Consider the following 18,286-nt stretch of genomic DNA (forward strand, 5'->3'; position numbering starts at 1 on the left):
CTTCTCATTGGTGAAATTCACGTAGGGCGTACGGCTCACCAATGAGAGGCCAGAAGGGCCCAAAAGTAAACTTCCACGCCGTGGGCGTGAGGTGCTAGGGCGTGCTAGGGAATCATATATCAATATTAGGGAACTGTGGAGAACGCTGGAAAGCGTTGATTTTTTGGCATTGATGACTAGTCAATAGGTACGCGCCCTAATCCACAAGAAGAAGAAGAAGAAGACTAGTCAATAGGTAATTTGTGTAATATGGATTCGATTTTCCATGAAAAGGTAAGTGTTTTATCAGAGTTTTGTCACACCATTATTGTCAGGTCCTTTTTAATTTTCTGTTTTGGGACTGGTCTTTGGGAAATGTTTCATTAACATTTGTGAGTTTGCTATGTGTTATTTGCTGCATAATGTACCCTCATATGATTGACAGGCTCAGACAGACTTGTAACATTACAATAGTGTGTAGGTACCACTGACACAATAGCAGGGGCGCAGGAACTACTTCAGACTGTGGGGGCACACCATGATAGAGATCAACCTAGGGTACCCCCAAATTTAGTTTTCTCGCCAGTTTTAGGCCACTTATTTTTCATCCCTTGGCTTTTTCAACAAAAAAGAAAACATTTGCAAAAAAGTGAGGTATTCCGTCTTAAAGTTGTGGGGGCACCGCCCCCACGGCCCTAAAGTTAGGGGGGCAAGCTGCCCCCACTGCCCCCCCCGGTTCCCGCGCCCATGCCGCCCATGCACAATAGTCAAATACTGCATTTTACTTTGAACCAGTTCAGGACATTGACATTCTTTTCAGCAAGAGGGATCATTGTGTGCCCAGCACTGTCTGAATGCACTACTCCAAGAGCCTTACTTCACGGCTGTCGACCTGGCCACCCTGGCTCAGCAGATGGATGAGGCCGAGCACAGCCGAATGTCTGAGGCAGGCGTTGACAGTGAAGAGTACCGCCACTTTGTCCAGGTATTGCGATTGGGTCAAGGCAAATCCTTGTATGGTATTTCTTTGTTGCCCAATTCTTCATCCTCATTTGCTTCATTCACACATTTTTTTGCATCATATTTCTTCATCTTATATTTCATGGTAAGCGCCAATATTGATAGCACACTTAGTCCCATCCCACATTTCTTTTTTATGGTGATTAGGTTAGGTGAGAAAGAGTAAGTTAACATTTTGCTAGGTTAAGCTGGGTTGGGCTGGTTAGGTTAGGCCAGGTAAGGTTAGGCTAATCCTCGCCTCGCCGGACCTATTGGTTTTCTGCATATGCGCCAGCTGAGGGAGGCAGGTACCCCGTCGCCCTTTCTTCCCTGGTGAAGTTAGCACGTCTCGGAAAAAACTAGTGTGTGCACTGTTACGAGACGCAGAGATTGATACCCGATATTAAGGTCCTAGGTCAACCGGTGACCTCTGAGGTCAGGTCAACTGCCCCAAGGTATTGATCCGTTTTTGTTGAATAACTTCGCTAAAAACGGCCGCAGAGCCGCGATTTTGGCAGCATCGTGTTTGCCTCGCTCAGGCGTGTCGAATGATATAATTTTTGTTTGGGTGAGGTCAACTTAGGGTGTTTACCTTGGGTCACGGTCAGGTCAGCGCCCCTAGGTCGCGAAATTGGTTGGAGGAGGTTATGTTGCATATCATTTGATTCGGCAGGTCTTCCTGAGTCCATTGGTGGCTTTCCGGACTCGCTAGCTCAATTTGATCGGGAGTTATTGACGAAAAACGAATATGACTCTAATGACGTCATAAATGACGTCACGCAAGGTCAACATTGCAAAAATGACGCATCGAACCTTGCAAGGAGTGCATGAAATCACGATTCTGTGTGATTGACATAGTTGGAGATCGTTCCCGGTGCCAGAATAGCAATTTTCATTTTCCCCATTCACTTTATATGGTGAGGTCACGAAAATGACCTGACCTCATATGACCTTTAGGAAAAATCCGAGATATACAAGCTGAGAGGCACCTAATGGATATAAGGTCCTGCAAGTTTCATTTCCCTGTGAAAGCTCCTCTGGAAGGGATGACGTTGCGAAGCTGCGACAACTGAAGACCGTGCAGAGGTTCACTTATGACGTCATAGGTCAGTGACCTGACCTGACTCGAAAATGCGGTTGATGTCAAAAGATCCGGCTTGAATCAAAGGTCATGTATGCCAAGTTTCAGCTCTCTATCGCCGGCGTGTTCGGAGCTATCGCGAAAAAAACCCTTTGGGGAGGGGCGGCCCCCCCCCCCCCTCGGCCGGCGAGGGTTAAGCTAAGTCAGTCAAGGTTGCCTTGGGGTAGGTTAGGTTAAGTTTGGCTAAGCTAGGCTAGGCAAGGTTAGGTTAGGCTTAGGTTAGGTTCAGATTTATGTAGACGAGGATTTGCGGACAAAGCTTTGTGGGGCTCGAAAAAAAAAATGTGGAACGGAAAACACAGACGAAAGGATCCAGAATGCAGATGGGAAGAAGTGGGCTCGAAATATATTTTACGCTTACGATGCAAAGAGAGACGAAAATGAAATGCAACTCGACACGTCACACGAATGCTCGCTTTGTATTTGTGTGTCTGTATGTGTGTTGTTTGTCGTCCCTGTGGTTACATTCGACTCAAATTGCCCTGTTTTCCTCTAGGCAGGCTCCCAGAATATGGACGACAGCGGCTACTTCTCTGTGCAAGTGATCGCTGCAGCACTGCGTGTCTTTGAGCTGGAGCTGGTGCCGTTTGGCAGCTCAGATCCGCGGGCCACGAGCGCTCGACAAAATATCGCGTGAGTGATGCTATTTACATGACATCCTGCCCACATAACCTGTCTGCGTAAGTTTTTCGAGAAAAAAAATTGTCGTGTGGTGTGGAACCATTTTATTCGTTCATTGATAGTTGTCGGTTTTTCGTGCGAAGAATGTGTCCAACATGTATTGTTTTATTTATAAAAGCATTGAAACTGGAACTTAGTCACTTTTGGGTTCTTTTAGGTATAATGCTGAGTTATGATGGCGACCATACACGTGTCGACTGTCGGCATATTATGTCAATTTACCGTTTATTATCGACTTACGAAGGCACTGATCTCTCGCAGGGGTCAATCGGCGTTCATTTGTAACTACCGGGAGCACTGGTTCACGGTTCGGCGACTGGGCCGCCAGTGGTTCAACCTGAACTCGCTGCTGACGGGGCCTGAGCTGCTGTCCGACACCTACCTCTCCGAGTTCCTCGCCCAGCTGCGACAGGAAGGTAGGCTGAGTGCTGATATATGCTGCTGCGTACCGATACATATGAGACTAATATACCGACTGCCGGGACACCCTGAACAATGAACATGCTTGATGCACTTTATTTTATATGTACTCGTCGTGGCTTCGTTGTACGCCCCTGCCAGCTCATACCGTGGTGTCATCAACTTATGGGTGCGGATGTCTGGCAACAGACGTTAAACGTTGAATTTCTCGATTATAATAGCATTAGCTCTCTTTATGGGCGAACTTACACTACTGTAGCGTACTATTAACTTACTACATATTTACCAGCGTAAAATAATGTGTGCGCTGTGCGGCAGGCTACTCGATATTCCTGGTGCTGGGCGCGCTGCCGCGCTGTGCGGCCGACCAGCGGCTGCAGACCGAGACGGTCACGCAGACGGTGAAGCCGCGGCTCATCTCCGAGCAGCGCACCATCGACTCTCTGGCCGGCGACGATCCGCAGCTACGCGCCGCCATCGCCGCCAGCCTGGACGGCGACACCGGCGGCCAGCCGACGGACGAGGAGCAGCAACTGCAGGCCGCCCTGGCCGCCAGCCTGGCCGAGTCGGCGGCGCCGGCGGCCGAGGAGCAGGAGCAGGACGAGCAGCTGCGCGCCGCCATCCAGCTCAGCCTCCAGCCCGGTGGGCATTCATGCTGCTTCTTTGTTGAGCGTAGGCCATAGCTGACTGTCAGGGTGGAATTCGCTGGGCTGAAAACCGGAATCTTTAGTTTGTGGTGCACAAGTTTTTTACCTATCGCATTGCTGTTTCAACTTCACAAACTCGCAAAGAATAATCGCAAAAACGTGTTTCCGGACCGTGTATGAATTCACCTAGTTGACGGTCACATCCTGTATTTCAGAGGCTGATCCTGCTCCAGCCGACGGAGAACAGGTGCGCGCCAGGAGACAGGCGTTCCTGGACCGACTCCAGCGCCCTGACGGCGGTCAGTCCACCACGTAACGCTCGTGACACCCCTCCGGCCCGGCGTGACGCTGCCGCGCGCGTCCGGGCCGCCCACTGTGATTCAACTCGTGACTCTGGTGTGGTATTTCCGCTTGACTTCATCGGAAAGTGTGGGCGGAGTGATATTTTTGTGCTCGTTATCAGTAGCGAGTAGCGCACTTGCTACTACTAAATGACAGTCATATTGTGGGTACTCACACAAGATAGTGTGATACGTTGGATACGCATTACCGTGCATGTCGCCTCAGATAAGGTTGCTATAGTTCGTTTTTTTTTTAAAAGGACGCTGGCTCCAAGTATGTTTTTCGAACAAGCACGTGTTTTAGCCGCCAAAACGAGCAAAAACTGAACCTGAGAAAATCGAACGTCGACTAATTTTAACATGTGATTTCTTCCCGATAACTTCCATATGTGCGTTTTGGAACCAGATATGGGAACAGTGCTGACGTCATGCTGTCGAACACGTATTGCAATGTAACGTATAACTATCATGGACGGAACCGCTTACTCGATTATGCTCGGCAACAGTGAAAAACTAAGTTTCACCCAAATTCGTTGACACTTGTCCCATTGCACGGACATTTGGGTGCCTGCTGCCACCAGTGACGTCATTATAGAATGTTCATTTTTAAGAAACAATTTCCAGCTACTTACCGTGCACAATTTGAAATCGATCATTTTTTCGGTAAGAAATTCTTGGCCAGACACTGAAGCTGCCAAAACTCACGTGAGAGCTTCGATATTGCACTTTGAGCCAGCGTCCTTTTGAAAAAAAACGAACTATAGCAGAAACACAGACCTTTATTTTCACTTGCTTATTTCACTTTATTTGTTTTGAAACCAAGAAGGACCGAATTAGCGCGTTTATGTTTGTAACTTATGCATCGCGTTTTTGCTATAACACTGCGTGATAAATCAACACCAGCGTGTTTTAGTTGCGTTTTTACAGCTGAAGCTGTAAACTGACCACAATAAGTAATTTTAGGTGAGCCGGTCGTTTGGGCTCTGTCGGACAGAGCTTGGTCTGACTCGCGGTCTTTTTCTTGTGCCGTTCTACATGCTGTAAGGAGAGTCTGATCCCCGTCACTACATGTTTTCACGATCACCTCGTAGAGAAAGTATACGATGTCATGTTTGCTGCTATTTAATCAGGTGACACACTACACTACCGTCTGAAGACAAAGCAAGACTGATGTCCAAGTATTCATTTAAATTGGTAGCGAAATGCCTTTCGGCTGTATTTTGTTTTCATGCTACCAGCTGGTGCCTTTGAATCAGTTGAAACCCTGTTACCAAGGATAGACTGTGGGATTCTCAGTCCAACTCTTGAAACCGAGGTCCAGCAATGTGGCGATGTGCCTGCGGGTAAATACAACCTCCTGGCCCTGAGCTGTCGTGTGCAGAGTTGACTTGCTGAAGCAGGACCTGAATAGAGATAAGTAGATTTAATGTTGTAAGCCTAATATGCTGCGACCGAGATCGAGCATGACGCTCAGAACAATTGTGTAACTGGCTATGGCCTATGAGGCGCAACGACTGAACGAACATCGTGAAAGTTTTAATTACGAACACTCTACCCGCTAATATTGTGTTCCCGCCAACAATATCCACAAAATATTTGTATATGCAATGAAATAAGTTTCGTAGACCCTTGAGGTTCGTTGAAAGAGATAGATGTGAGTGTGACCGTCAGATGGCGGTACGGTATCGTCGGCGACGCTCTCTTCCATCTGCTATAGCGCTGACAGTGCTCGGCTCATACTGTAGGTGTCGCCACCACCGCGCTCCGTCCAGCCCTGATGGCCGTGTGGGGCGGCGTGGATGGCCGTAAGGCGTATACACAGCTGAGAAGGACGGGGAGGGTGACAGCACTCCGCCGGGAGGGTGACTGGAGAACGAGAGCCGCTCGAAAACAGGCGACGTCCCGAAACGGCCGCTAGCGACAGTAGGGAGACGCCACGGTCGCCGTCGACGGGCTGCGGTCGGGCGGTCGGGCCCAGAGCGGGGTGTTGACTCGGCGAGCGGCTATTGCGGCATATGTGCTAGGTCGCGACTGGCAGATTTATCCGGCTGTGTATGGTGATTGCTTTTCATTAGAGGGGAAGGCCCCTCTAATGAAAAAGGGGAAGTCCCTCCGTCAACTTCTTAGCGAATGGTCAGGGGCAGGCAAAAAAGACGGCAACCCAAAGCTCTCGACAAGGCATGAACTAAAAGCATGAACTTATGTTACTATTATATTTCTTACCTAACCTCAAAGGTCACTGGTTGACCCCTGATCGCAAAATTGAGTACCAGTTGAGTTGAAACGGCTACGTTTTTTTTCCTCGAAATTCTAGCTAAATTAGGGGGCGAAACGGTGACCAAGTTCGTGGGTCATCGACATGTTGAAAACGAATAGGTTCGGTGACGGTTTGACTGGTTCTAGGTATTTTCCCTCTAAGCCACAACACAAATTGAGACATGCGACTGTTGAATTCGAAACTGTTCATTTAGCTTTTAACCCAATAAAAGATGACTGATCACCAAAGTAGGTAGAAGGTGACGATTAGGTATTGAAGACTAAAGCCGAAGTGCTTTCAGCGAGGTGCCGATCGGTGCTGTCCGTCACTACGTGGCCAAAGAACCGAATAAATGGATGAGGACCGTAAAAGCGGCCCACGCCGCGTTGTGGTTGGCGCGAGGACAACCTACCGAACAAAGAGAACTGTCAGGGGATAGTCGATAAATTAGTGCTATCTGCATGTGATTGGCATTCATTTTCCCAGCATTGCCGACCTCGATCTTCTAGGCCTGTGGATAACCGAAGTTATCATGGAATTAACAATGTACGAATAAAGTCCGTTTTTAGATCTTGGTTTTTAGGGCGTGCGTTGAACCGTTTACCCAAGTTCATAAGTTTTCAGAGGCAGAGCACACGCCTTATGAACTCGTACTGTTATAAATGGGGCAAGAAAAGTTTGTTTTTCGCAGCAGTGTGCCGCTCTTCTTGCACTCAGTTGCGTAACTACGTTTTCGTTAGAAGATAGGCACACCTACCTACTACTACCGGTACCGTACTAAATACGTACCCCATGAAATTGTGTCAAAAATACTTATACGAACGCTTTTAGCCATGAGAACATATATTTTTCGTAGCCCTCGCAAGCAGTCTTTACTGCGCGGAAATTGTCAAGGGGAGACAATGAACATTACATTAGGACAATTGGGCATCCATTAGGCTTGGGCAAAGCATGGGTGTAACTTTGTATACTTTCGAGGTCCCATGTGGGACCCCAATGCGAACATTTGGGACCCCAATTGTCATTTTGGGACCCCAATAGTGGAGGCCCCCCGAGACGCACCAGCTACTTTGCAAACGGAGGCCCGATGTTCATATAAAAGGTTCTCTGTTTAAATAGGAGGCCCCTTGGACAAATCGGAGGCCCTGTTGGACAAATAGGAGGCCCCCTGAACAAGTAGGAGGCCCCCCGGAAAACAGGAGGCCCCCTGGAGAAATAGGAGGCTCTCTGGACAAGCAGGAGGCCTCCTGGACAAATAGGAGGCCCTAGACAAATAAGAGGCCCCTAGACAAATAGTAGGCCCCATGGACAAATAGGAGGCCCTCTGTACAAAAAAGAAGCCCCCTGAACAAATAGGGAGGCCCCATGGACAAGTAGGAGGCCCTCTGTACACATAGGAGGCCCCCTGCAAAAATAGGAGGCCCCCTGGACAAATAGGACTTAGGAGTTCCTAGGCCTAGACAAACAGGAGGCCCCTTTCACAAAAGGAGGCCCCCTGGACAAATAGGAGGCCCCATGGACAAGTAGGAGGCCCTCTGTACAAATAGGAGGCCCCCTGCAAAAATAGGAGGCCCCCTGGACAAATAGAAGGTCCTAGACCTAGACAAACAGGAGGCCCCTTTCACAAAAGGAGGCCCTCTGGACAAATAGGAGGCCCCTTTCACAAAAGGAGGCCCCCTGGACAATTGGGAGGCCCCTGAACAAGAAGGAGGCCCCCGGGATAAAGAGGAGGCCCCCTAAAAATAGGAGCCCTCTGGATAAATAGGAGGCCGCTTGGAAAATAAGAGGCTACTTTAACCAATAGGAGGCCCCCTGTACAAATAGGAGGCCCCCTGAACACGTAGGAGGCACGCTGGACAAATAGGAGGCCTCTTGGGCAAAGAGGCCCCCTATAAAAATAGCAGGTCCCTTGGACAAATAGGAGGCCCCCTGGACAAATAGGGGGCCTCTTGAACAAATAGGAGGCTCCATGGACAAGTAGGAGCTAGAGGCCCTCTGTACGAATAGGAGGCCCCCTGGACAAATACAAGGCTCCCTTAACAAAAAGGAGTCCCTTAAAAAAGGAGGCCCCGGGACAAGTAGGAGACCCTTGGACAAATAGGAGGCCCCTGCACAAATATGAGACCCCTAGTCGAATAAAAGACCCCTGGATAAATAGGAGGCCCATGGACAAATAGGAGGCCCCTGAACACGTAGGAGGCCCCCTAGATAAAGAGGAAGCCCCCTGGAAAATAGAAGCCCCCTGGATAAATATGGGACCTTCTGGAGAAACAGGAGGCCTCCTTGACAAATAGGAGGCCCCATAGACGAATAGGAGGCCGCTTGGACAAATAGGAGGCGCCGTTAACCAATAGGAGGCCCCCTAGACAAACAGGAGGCCCTCTGTAACAGTAGGAGGCTCTCTGTACGTACAAGAGACCGACGCTCGACCTGTAGAAGCTTAGCTGTATGTACACTAGGAGGCTCTCTGTGCAAGTAGTCGAAGTAGGAGGCTCTCTGGTCTGTACTGTACCTACAATTACAATTAAGAGGCCCCCTGGGCAACTTAGATGCAACACAAATCGGAGGTCACCTATAAAAAAGCGGGACTCTGTTGGAATACCTGATTTAATAAAATATTTTTCTGATATTCAAATTACTTAGATAGGTAATCCTCGTCCGCACATGGGGGGGGGGGGCAGTGGTTGCCACACCCAGCTCCCCGCCCTAGGTAGTTTTTTCTGCTCTGCACTAAACATTTTGATTGCTAGAAATCGGATGTTTCGTATAGCTGCTGCTCTATCCTGTTTTAGCGTCCACTGAAAATTTCAAGTTTCTGTGGTTTTTGGTTTCGGAGATATGACCTTATTCTTCAGGTAATGTCATAGCCCAAATGACAAATACCCAATATCTTGCGTTGGCGTTGGGTCTTGTGAGCTTTTGACACCTTGATTTCGGCCTTTTTTGTCAGTCTTACTCTTACCTCCCATCTATCATGGAATATGTTGTTCAATGATGTAGAGATGCCAGGGTCAGGGTCAAGGTCAACCTAGGTCGTCTAAAAATATTGCGTTTTAGGCAAGCTGAATTTACTTTCGTGAAGTTTCTTTGACTGTATTTTTTGGTAAAAGCTTCTCAGTTCATGATCTCATGCAGGACACATTCACAATCGGTGCACACATCAGTATACACACAGACACACAGACATACAAACACATGTCATTGACCTTGAGCTAACTTGACCTGAAATGACCACAGCCAGCAAAAACCTAGTCGGATAGTGTGACAAAGAGGTTCTAGCTGGCTTGGCACCACAATACGGCAGCGTCATCGGTATATGATGAGCAGCGCACGTGATATTCCAACGGGCAACGGTGACCCCAAACAGCAACATTCTTTAGTTTGACCTGACCTGGAAGGTCAATAACTGACCTGATGAGGTAAAATTGGTATCATTGGATTCGTCTCTTCCCAAAGAATCTGTTGCTCTTGACCGCAAGGCTTAAAATCTTGTAAGAAAAATTGTGGTGATGTCGAATAAGATACCTACCTACACAAGCAGCGGGCCAACCCATCATAGGTATACCGATGACGCTGCCGTATTAGTGCCAAGCCAGCTAGAACAGCTCTTTGTCACACTATCCGACTAATTTGCTGGCTGTGGTCATTTCACGTCAAGTTAGGTCAAGGTCAATGATATGTGTTTGTATGTCTGTGTATGTCTGTGTATGTACTGATGTGTGCACAGATCGGTTTGTGTGTCCCTAACACTTGATCATGAACTGAGAAGCTTTTACTAAACATACTTACTTACTTATACTTACTTATACTTATAAAGTTCGGAATTTTGAAAGGCCACATGGCCTCAAGGATCCGGTCCTATCGAGCTCCTTACTGACTCAGTGTCCTGACTCAGTCGTTAAGGTGAGTTGTGTGTTTCAAATGTGCCCAGTGTTTGTCCAGTCTGGCTTTGAAGGCGTTTAGGTTGGGGGCATCGACAACTGATGGCGGGAGTCCGTTCCAATCGTTGATGACTCGGACGGAGAAGACATTTCGACGCACTCGGGATACGGCCCTCGGTTTCGACAGCTTCCATTGGTGTCCGCGGGTGTTGCCTGTCGCTGCCGCCGCAAAGAATCTCTCTGCCTCGAGGTCAATCCCCTGTCTGAGCACCTGGTAGACAGTTATCATGTCGCCCCGGCGTCGGCGATGGTATAGAGACGGCAGGTCGAGAATCCGGAGCATCTCCTCGTATGGCTGATTTCGGATGGCGGCAACCAGCTTCGTAGCTCTCCTCTGGACCTTTTCAACGCGCCTCTGGTCCTCCCGATTGAAAGGTCCCCAGATGGAGTTCGCGTATTCCAGGTGAGGTCGCACCATCGTTCGGAACAGCAGAGGCAGAGTGTTCTCGTCCACTGGCGGTCGCAGGGGGGGGGGGGCACGGGGGCCATGGCCCCCCCTTTGGTGCTGAAAGGTGGGGCCATACTATCTTTTGGCCCCACCTTTCAGATCGAACAAAAGTCCTAGAAAAGCTTTTTGTGTGTTTCATTTTCTTTCTTGCGCCATCAAAGGACGTAAACTTCATGCACTCATGAGTGGGCTCAGTTTCGCATTCTGTCAATTTGGCGGTCAGCGTCGCTGGCACCGGTTCACGAGTATGGCCGGATCTTATATGGAATATCAGCGTGGGTTTACTTGAGGCTCTCGTAGGCCCAGCATTCAGCAATGGCTGGCATGAGACCCTCTTCGGCAGTGGCGGGTGGGCCCTGCTAAAGGAGATTGGCTCCAAGACATTAAAGTAAGACCTCATGGGTTGGTGCTGTGCACCTCAGAAGCCCGGTGGTGACGCCGCATGCCGGCTTGGTTTCTTAAGGATTAGCGTGGGACCTCCGGGGCCTGCATAGAGTTTGCATGAGCTAGTATGTAATCTCAAAGGCATGTGTGTAATGTGTACACAGTGGCGGTCGCGGGGGGCCGGAGGGGGGGGCATCAGGGCCATGCCCCCAAAGGTCAATAAAGGGGGCCATCATATCATTTCCCCCCCCCCCCCCTCAAACAACCAATGGGCCCCCATATAGGTGTATGGGGCCCTGGCAATTATTCGATCGTCACGAGCCTAAAAACCCACGCCCAGCTACCCACACCGGTCTTTGAACGTCCTACACTGACCTCTGAGGGAACTTCAGTGGCGGTCAAGCGCCCACGTTGACCGGTAAGAGCCTACATCAACCTCTGAGGCCCCACATCTGATGAGGGCCCCTAACCGGCCTCAGGGGTCCCAACCGGCGTCTGAGGGTCTCACACCGGTCTCTGGTGGCCTTATTTCTGTCTCTGGTGTCCCAAGACGAACCTTTAGGTGCCAATAAGGGCCCCGCACTGGCTGCTGAAGACCCGATGCCGGCCTCTAAGGGTCTGCATTGGCCTCTGAGGAGGGCCCATCTTGGCCTTTGAGGGCCCTCTGCTGGCCTCTGGGGTCCAACGACGGCTCATGCCGGTCTTTTAGGGCCCCACGCTGACCTCTGAGGGCCCATGTTGGCCCGTAATGAGTAAGGACCCACATTAGCCTCTGAGAGCCCAACTCGGTCTCTGATGGTCTCAAGCTACTGGCCTTTGTAGTTTGCTCAGAGAGCTGAGAGCTGTTACTCAGAGACCTGTACTGGTCTCTGAGGGCCCTAAACTGGCCTCTACATGAAAACATACATGGGTGGGTTTCTGAAGATCAGAGGGCTCACGCAGTCTCCGGCACAGCCTTACGTTGGCCCTGATCGAGATTGCTTTACGTCCTGATGGTCCCGCGCTGATTCCCTCATATTTCGACGTCGGGACCCCATGAGCCGGTGTGGGTCCTGGGGCTGGCAGAGACTGATGAAGTCCTTAGGGTTCAGGGCCAGTCTTTTTAGCAGTAGGACTAGGCAGGTTGAGTGAGCCTCAACAGAGCCGTTGCGAAGCCCCGCAGGAGTCGCGCGCGGCCCTCAGATGCCAATTCTGAAAGCTCGGAACCTGTGGGGGTCTCCAGAGGTCGGTGTACCCACAGTGTGGTGTACCTACTCTCTCCCGCCGCCACACAACTAGGTACCTATATGGGTAAATGTCATAGTCTAAAAATGCTCTCTGGGTTTCACATGCTTGTTCAAAGCAAGAGGTATCTGTACTTTTCAGCAAGAGGTATCTGTAATTTTCCGAATTGTTTTATAGTGGTAAGGTCATGAATCCGCGTGCCTGACCTTCCATTATACCTATGCTACACCGATCCGTCGTCATGGTGCAGCGGCCCGACCGGTGGGCACACCGTGAGACGGTAGGTAAATGGAACTGGTGATTTTGCCTTAAATTGAGCTCAAAGATTTCACGCAAGAATGAGATGGATGAAGCATAAGTAATGCCAACTGTGCGGCGCCTCGTGGACGTAAAAAAAAAATAGCCGATCACCCCTCCCCCTCCCGGTGACGGATACATGTTATGTCCCGCGAGTGTGACTTTGGCCCCCCCCCCTTTTGCTAGCGGCTGCGACCGCCAGTGTTCTCGTCTAGAAGGGCGAAGCTTCGCCGGATCACGGACAGGATGCGCGATGCTTTCGAAATCGCCGCGGCTGCCTGCTCACGGAACTTGAGTTGGTGGTCGACGTGGATTCCGAGGTCCTTCTCCACCGAGGTCTGGTCCAGCTGCGTGTCGCCCATGTGGTAGACGTCATAGACCCGGGAACAGGGGGGGCAGCGGGGGCGCTTGCCCCCCCAACTTGAGAGCCGAGGGGGCGGCGCCCCCTCAACATTGAGGCAGCGAGAAAAGATCTTTCCTCCCTTTTCCGGACTTTTTTCCTTCTTGTTTCCTTTATACATCTACGCATCAACACATGGCATTTTCCTTGTCATCTGAATGGTTTCTGCTGATACAGTAGGCATCGATTTGACAACATCTGCTATTGACTATTGTCATCCCGCTTTGATTTGGGCCTGATCGTGGCCATAAGTTTGGCAGGCCAGATTTTATACTGCACCAGCTTGAGTCAACTTTGAGAAATACATAACGTACAAGGTGGTAAAATCGTTGCTATAACACAGTTTACCCGCTCCGGATGTGATGGAGGGGTGTGGGGCAATGAGTGCACTGACGTGGCGCCCTCGGAGGGCCGGTATGGGATTAAAGCTCAGCGACACTAAGGGCGTGTGTGGTGCCTTCGGTTATCGGTAGCACCCTCAGAATCACCGGCGTAGGGCCCTCAGAGCCGCCGGTAAGGGGCCTTTAGAGGCACTGGTGTGGGGCCGCCATGCAGGTGCCGGTGTGGACGCTCAGAGGTGCTAGTGTGATTCAGAGGCGCCGATGAGGGTCCTTACAGGCGTTGCTGTGGATCCTCATAGACGCTGGTGTGGGGCCGTTACAGACGGGTGTGGGGCCTTTAGTGCTGCTGACGCGAACTCTCTACAAGCCGGCAGGGAGTCTCAGTGACCGGCAAGGGGACCGTACGCCGGCAGAAGTCCTGTGGGGTCCTTAAAGACCGGCCCTCATAGGCGCCGACGAGGGCCCCACAGTTGCCGTTATGGGGCCCTCAGAAAATTAAGTGTGGGACCATCACCGGCGGGAAATGCCCCTAGAACTGGCACCTCATAGGCCGGTAAGACCTCTCAGAGGCCAGTAACGGGCCTTTGGAGATCACCGAGGTGTCCTTAAAAGCCGCAAGATGCCCTCAGACGCCGGCGTCGGACCCTTATGGAGATCTTAGTGTGGCTATTTAGGGCCCATGAGGTGCTCTGACGAGCCCCATGGGGCCCTTCTGAGTAGAAATATGGCCATCGTTAACCCACAGCGGTCAAATGGCGCCGCAGGGCCCCTCGGACCCGAGGGTCCCCTTTATCCCGATGGTTTAGTGTCCCCTTAGACCCCTAGCTACGCCACTGTTTCATATGCATCATGTCAGGTATTTTAGGCTCGCCCCCCCAACTTGAAAATCGTTCCCGGGCCCCTGGTAGACGTAGTTTCCATTGTGGGAGCCAAGATGCAGTGACTTGCACTTTGTTCGGTTGAAGGGCAGCTGCCAGCGTTCCGACCATTCAACGAGTGTATCTAGGTCAGATTAGAAGAGTCAGACATTTCGTTTTTCTCACAGACAATGACAATAGGTACAAAAACAATGTAATAAGACCAGACGTTTCGACAACAAAGTGCCTTCGTCAGTGGAAAAACAAGATATAGGCTTTACATCGATAAAAAAATATAGAAGACGACCAGCCTGCACGAAATACAGTTTTACTTTTTTGAAATACAGGTTATATCTAATCTCGCACTAAAATGTTATATCGTTCTTCTGTCTAAACTAAACACTTGGATTCGTTACGTTGACGACGTGCTCGTAATAGTTCCACACGATATGAACCTGAAAGAGAAGGTTATTGCCCTGAATGCCGTCGATCTGAAAATCCAATTCACAATTGAAACCGAAAACAGCGGAACGATTCCTTTCCTGGACACACTGGTTATTAGGTGCGGAAGTACAGCAAAATTTAAGGTATACAGAAAGCCTACAAATAAAGAAGACTACGTCCACTTCCTTTCAGGACACAGCGATCGCGTAAAAAGTGGCATAGTCATCGGCTTCTTTCTCCGAGCATTCAGGATTTGTAGCGAAGAATTCCTCGACGAAGAGATCACCCATATATACGATACGTTTACAAGACTTCATTATCCAAAAGGTTACTTAATTCGGCTCCAAAACAAGGCGAAGGAAATAAGGAGGAAGAGTGTAGAAGAAAAGAAGAAACAAAAACAAGAACAAAAGAAACGAGGACGATTCATAACGATTCCCATCTCGAAACAAGCGAACGAAATAGCGACTAGTCTACGATCAGCTGGAACCAATGTAGCCATCGTTTCAGGATCCAAGATTCAAGATTTAGTGCGACCGAAAAAGGTGAACACATCAGACAACAGTGTTGTATATAAGATACCTTGTTCTGGACCATGTTCAAAATCATATGTCGGTGAAACGGGGAGGGGTTTGAAAACACGACTTCAAGAGCACAAACGTGATGTTCGAAATCATAATGTATCCAATGCGATGGTGCTTCATATAGAAAAGTGTCATCATCTTCCAGCTTGGGATTCAGCTACAGTGATGGAAAAGGGCATGCCAAAACCGATTAGGAGAGCCATGGAAGCTGCATATATTTTACTTGAAGACACCGTTAACATAAAGCCAGGCTTCTACAGCTGGTCCAGGATAGGTGCGAAAATGGTGCTAAAAAACAAATAGCTATATCTATACATAGGAGTGTCTCTGTTATAATGTGTCAATGTGTCGATTCCAATGCTGTGATTATGACTTACAGAATAGTTTAGACAGAAGAACGATATAACATTTTAGTGCGAGATTAGATATAACCTGTATTTCAAAAAAGTAAAACTGTATTTCGTGCAGGCTGGTCGTCTTCTATATTTTTTTTTATCGATGTAAAGCCTATATCTTGTTTTTCCACTGACGAAGGCACTTTGTTGTCGAAACGTCTGGTCTTATTACATTGTTTTTGTACCTATTGTCATTGTCTATCTAGGTCAGCTTGGAGGGTGAGAACGTCTGATGCCCGGCTGACACTCCTGTAAATTTTCGTGTCGTCTGCGAACATCTTGATTGAGGACGCGACTTCACCGGGCAGATCGTTGACGTACACGACAAATAGCAGCGGCCCCAAGACAGTTCCCTGTGGCACCCTGCTGGTCACAGCGGCCCATTCCGACCTTGAGTTGTTCACCCGAACCCTCTGTTGCCTCCCCGTGAGGAACGCCTGCACCCAGTTCAGGAGCTTGCCATCAACGCCGCAGGCTCGCAGCTTCAAAAGCAGGCGCTGGTGTGGAACAGAGTTAAAGGCTTACATACAGCCAAAGAGTTAAAGGTTAAAGAGTTAAAAAAGAGTTAAAGAGTTAAAGGCTTACATACAGCCAAAGAAATTTCACGAAAAGTAAATTCAGCTTGCCTAAAGCGCAATAATTTTAGATGACCTAGGTTGACCTTGACCCTGACCCTGACATCTGTACATCGCAGAACAACATGTTCAATGATAGGTGGGAGGTAAGACTGGCAAAAAAAGCCGAAATCAGCGTGTCAAAAGCTCACAAGGCCCATAGCCATCGCAAGATATTGGGTATTCGTCATTTAGGACATGACATGACCTGAAGAACAAGGTCATGTCTTCAAACCCAAAAGCCACAGAAACTTGAAATTTTCAATGGACGCTGAGAAAAGATAGAAAAGCAGCTATACAAAAAAATCAGGTTTCTAGCTTTAAAAATGTTAAGTGTAGAGCAGAAAAACTAACTTGGGGGTGGCGACCCTCTCCCCAGGTGCGGGCGAAGGTTAACGCTCACACTTTCTGGGGTCGGCTTACGGCTAGATTCCTTGCGCAATGCTGTGCGGTTAATTTTTTTTCTATAATAAAGGCATTGTGTTTTCACTGATGTTAGTTGTCGGACTTTCGTCCCCGTCTTGAGTTGAGATGTTAGTTTCACAACGTTTCGGCCAGTTACTTCTCCGGCCGTCGTCAGGTGTTCTTTGGCCCTTAGAAGGACCTGGATGTTGGTGGCGTTGCGCCGTACGCGTCATACCGTTCGAAAGCTCCTGTAGTCAGCGGGAATCGAACTCGGGTTTCCCCGGTGATAGTCCACGGTTCTAACCACTCCACTATCGAGGCAGACATCGTTATGGAGCTGGAAACTTGGTGTCATTTATCCCCCAGAGGTTTTTGTGATTTCCTTAGTAGTGGGAGCCATATTGGGCTAATGTCAACGCTTGGCTTGCTGATGGGGTTGCTAGCCAGCGCCATGTGTGCGGCTTCCTTGATTTTTCTGATTTTCCAGTGTGGCTCCTTGTCGATGATGGTGGTATCATCCCAAGCAGGTCTGTGATCTCCTTCAGACCATGCATGCTCCGCCACACCGGATTTCAGTGTTTCGCCTCGGATGGTGGCCTTCCTGTGTTCTTCGAGCCTGACCGCCAGTGGGCGGCCAGTCTCGCCCTTGTATGACCTGCCGCAGCTGCACGGGATGTCGTATATGCAGTTCTTTGTTTTCTCCTTGGTGGTTGGCGGTCTGACCTTTGTGAGTGACCTGCGGAGGGTGGTGGTACTTCTGAACACCGTCCTGATGTTGTATGCTCCGCAGATTCGCCTTAGCTTCTCTGACAGTCCTCTGTTGTATGGGAGGGATACTGTCGCGATGGGCTTATCCCTTGGTTGTTGTTGGGATGCTTCCTTGGGTTTGTGTTTCATGAAGCTCGTTGGGTATCCGTTTCTCCTGAAGGTGCTGGTGAGGCGTGACATTTCCATCTTTCTGGCTGCTTCGTCTCCACAGATGTTGGTGGCTCGGGTCTGCAGGCATCTTACGATACCTTTCTTCAGTGGCGCAGCCAGGGGGGGGTCAGAGGGTCAGCTGACCCCCCCGAAATTTCTGTCAGGGGCCCGCTCGAGAGAGAGAGTGAGAGAGAGAGAGAGAGAGAGAGAGAGAGAGAGAGAGAGAGAGAGAGAGAGAAAGAGAGAGAGAGAGAGAGAGAGAGAGAGAGAGGAGAGAGAGAGAGGTCCTAATCTAATCGGACGAGCCCGCTTCGAGAAATGCCCACTGCGACACCTCGGGTGAGGGGTCGGCCTGGGGCCCCAGGTGGACAGGGCCCGGGCCCCCCAGGAGAACGGGCCAGGCCCCCTGGGTGGATGGGACCCGGGCCCCCTGTAGATGGGTCCGGGCCCCCGGGTGGATAGGGCCCGGGCCCCCCGGCGGATGGGGCCCCGGTGGATGGATCCGAGCCACCGGGAGAACGGGCCCCGGGTGGACGGGGCCCGGACCCCCGGGTCCCGCGAGAACGGGT

General features: G+C 49.9%; 1 protein-coding gene across 1 annotated transcript; it reads left to right on the forward strand.

The window, feature by feature from the left end:
* The first annotated feature begins 126 nt into the window (after nt 1-126).
* Nucleotides 127-5,575, forward strand: LOC122364310 (ataxin-3-like). The gene is made up of 7 exons (XM_043334566.1): nt 127-184; nt 237-273; nt 800-964; nt 2,616-2,752; nt 3,062-3,216; nt 3,539-3,862; nt 4,083-5,575. The coding sequence occupies exons 2-7, from the start codon at nt 250-252 to the stop codon at nt 4,181-4,183; spliced, it is 906 nt and encodes a 301-aa protein (XP_043190501.1). The 5' UTR covers nt 127-184; nt 237-249; the 3' UTR covers nt 4,184-5,575.
* Nucleotides 5,576-18,286: the final 12,711 nt, after the last annotated feature.

This window comes from Amphibalanus amphitrite, unplaced genomic scaffold (assembly GCF_019059575.1).
Source record: "Amphibalanus amphitrite isolate SeventyFive unplaced genomic scaffold, NRLGWU_Aamphi_draft 000027F_arrow, whole genome shotgun sequence".
Lineage (NCBI taxonomy): Eukaryota > Metazoa > Arthropoda > Thecostraca > Balanomorpha > Balanidae > Amphibalanus > Amphibalanus amphitrite.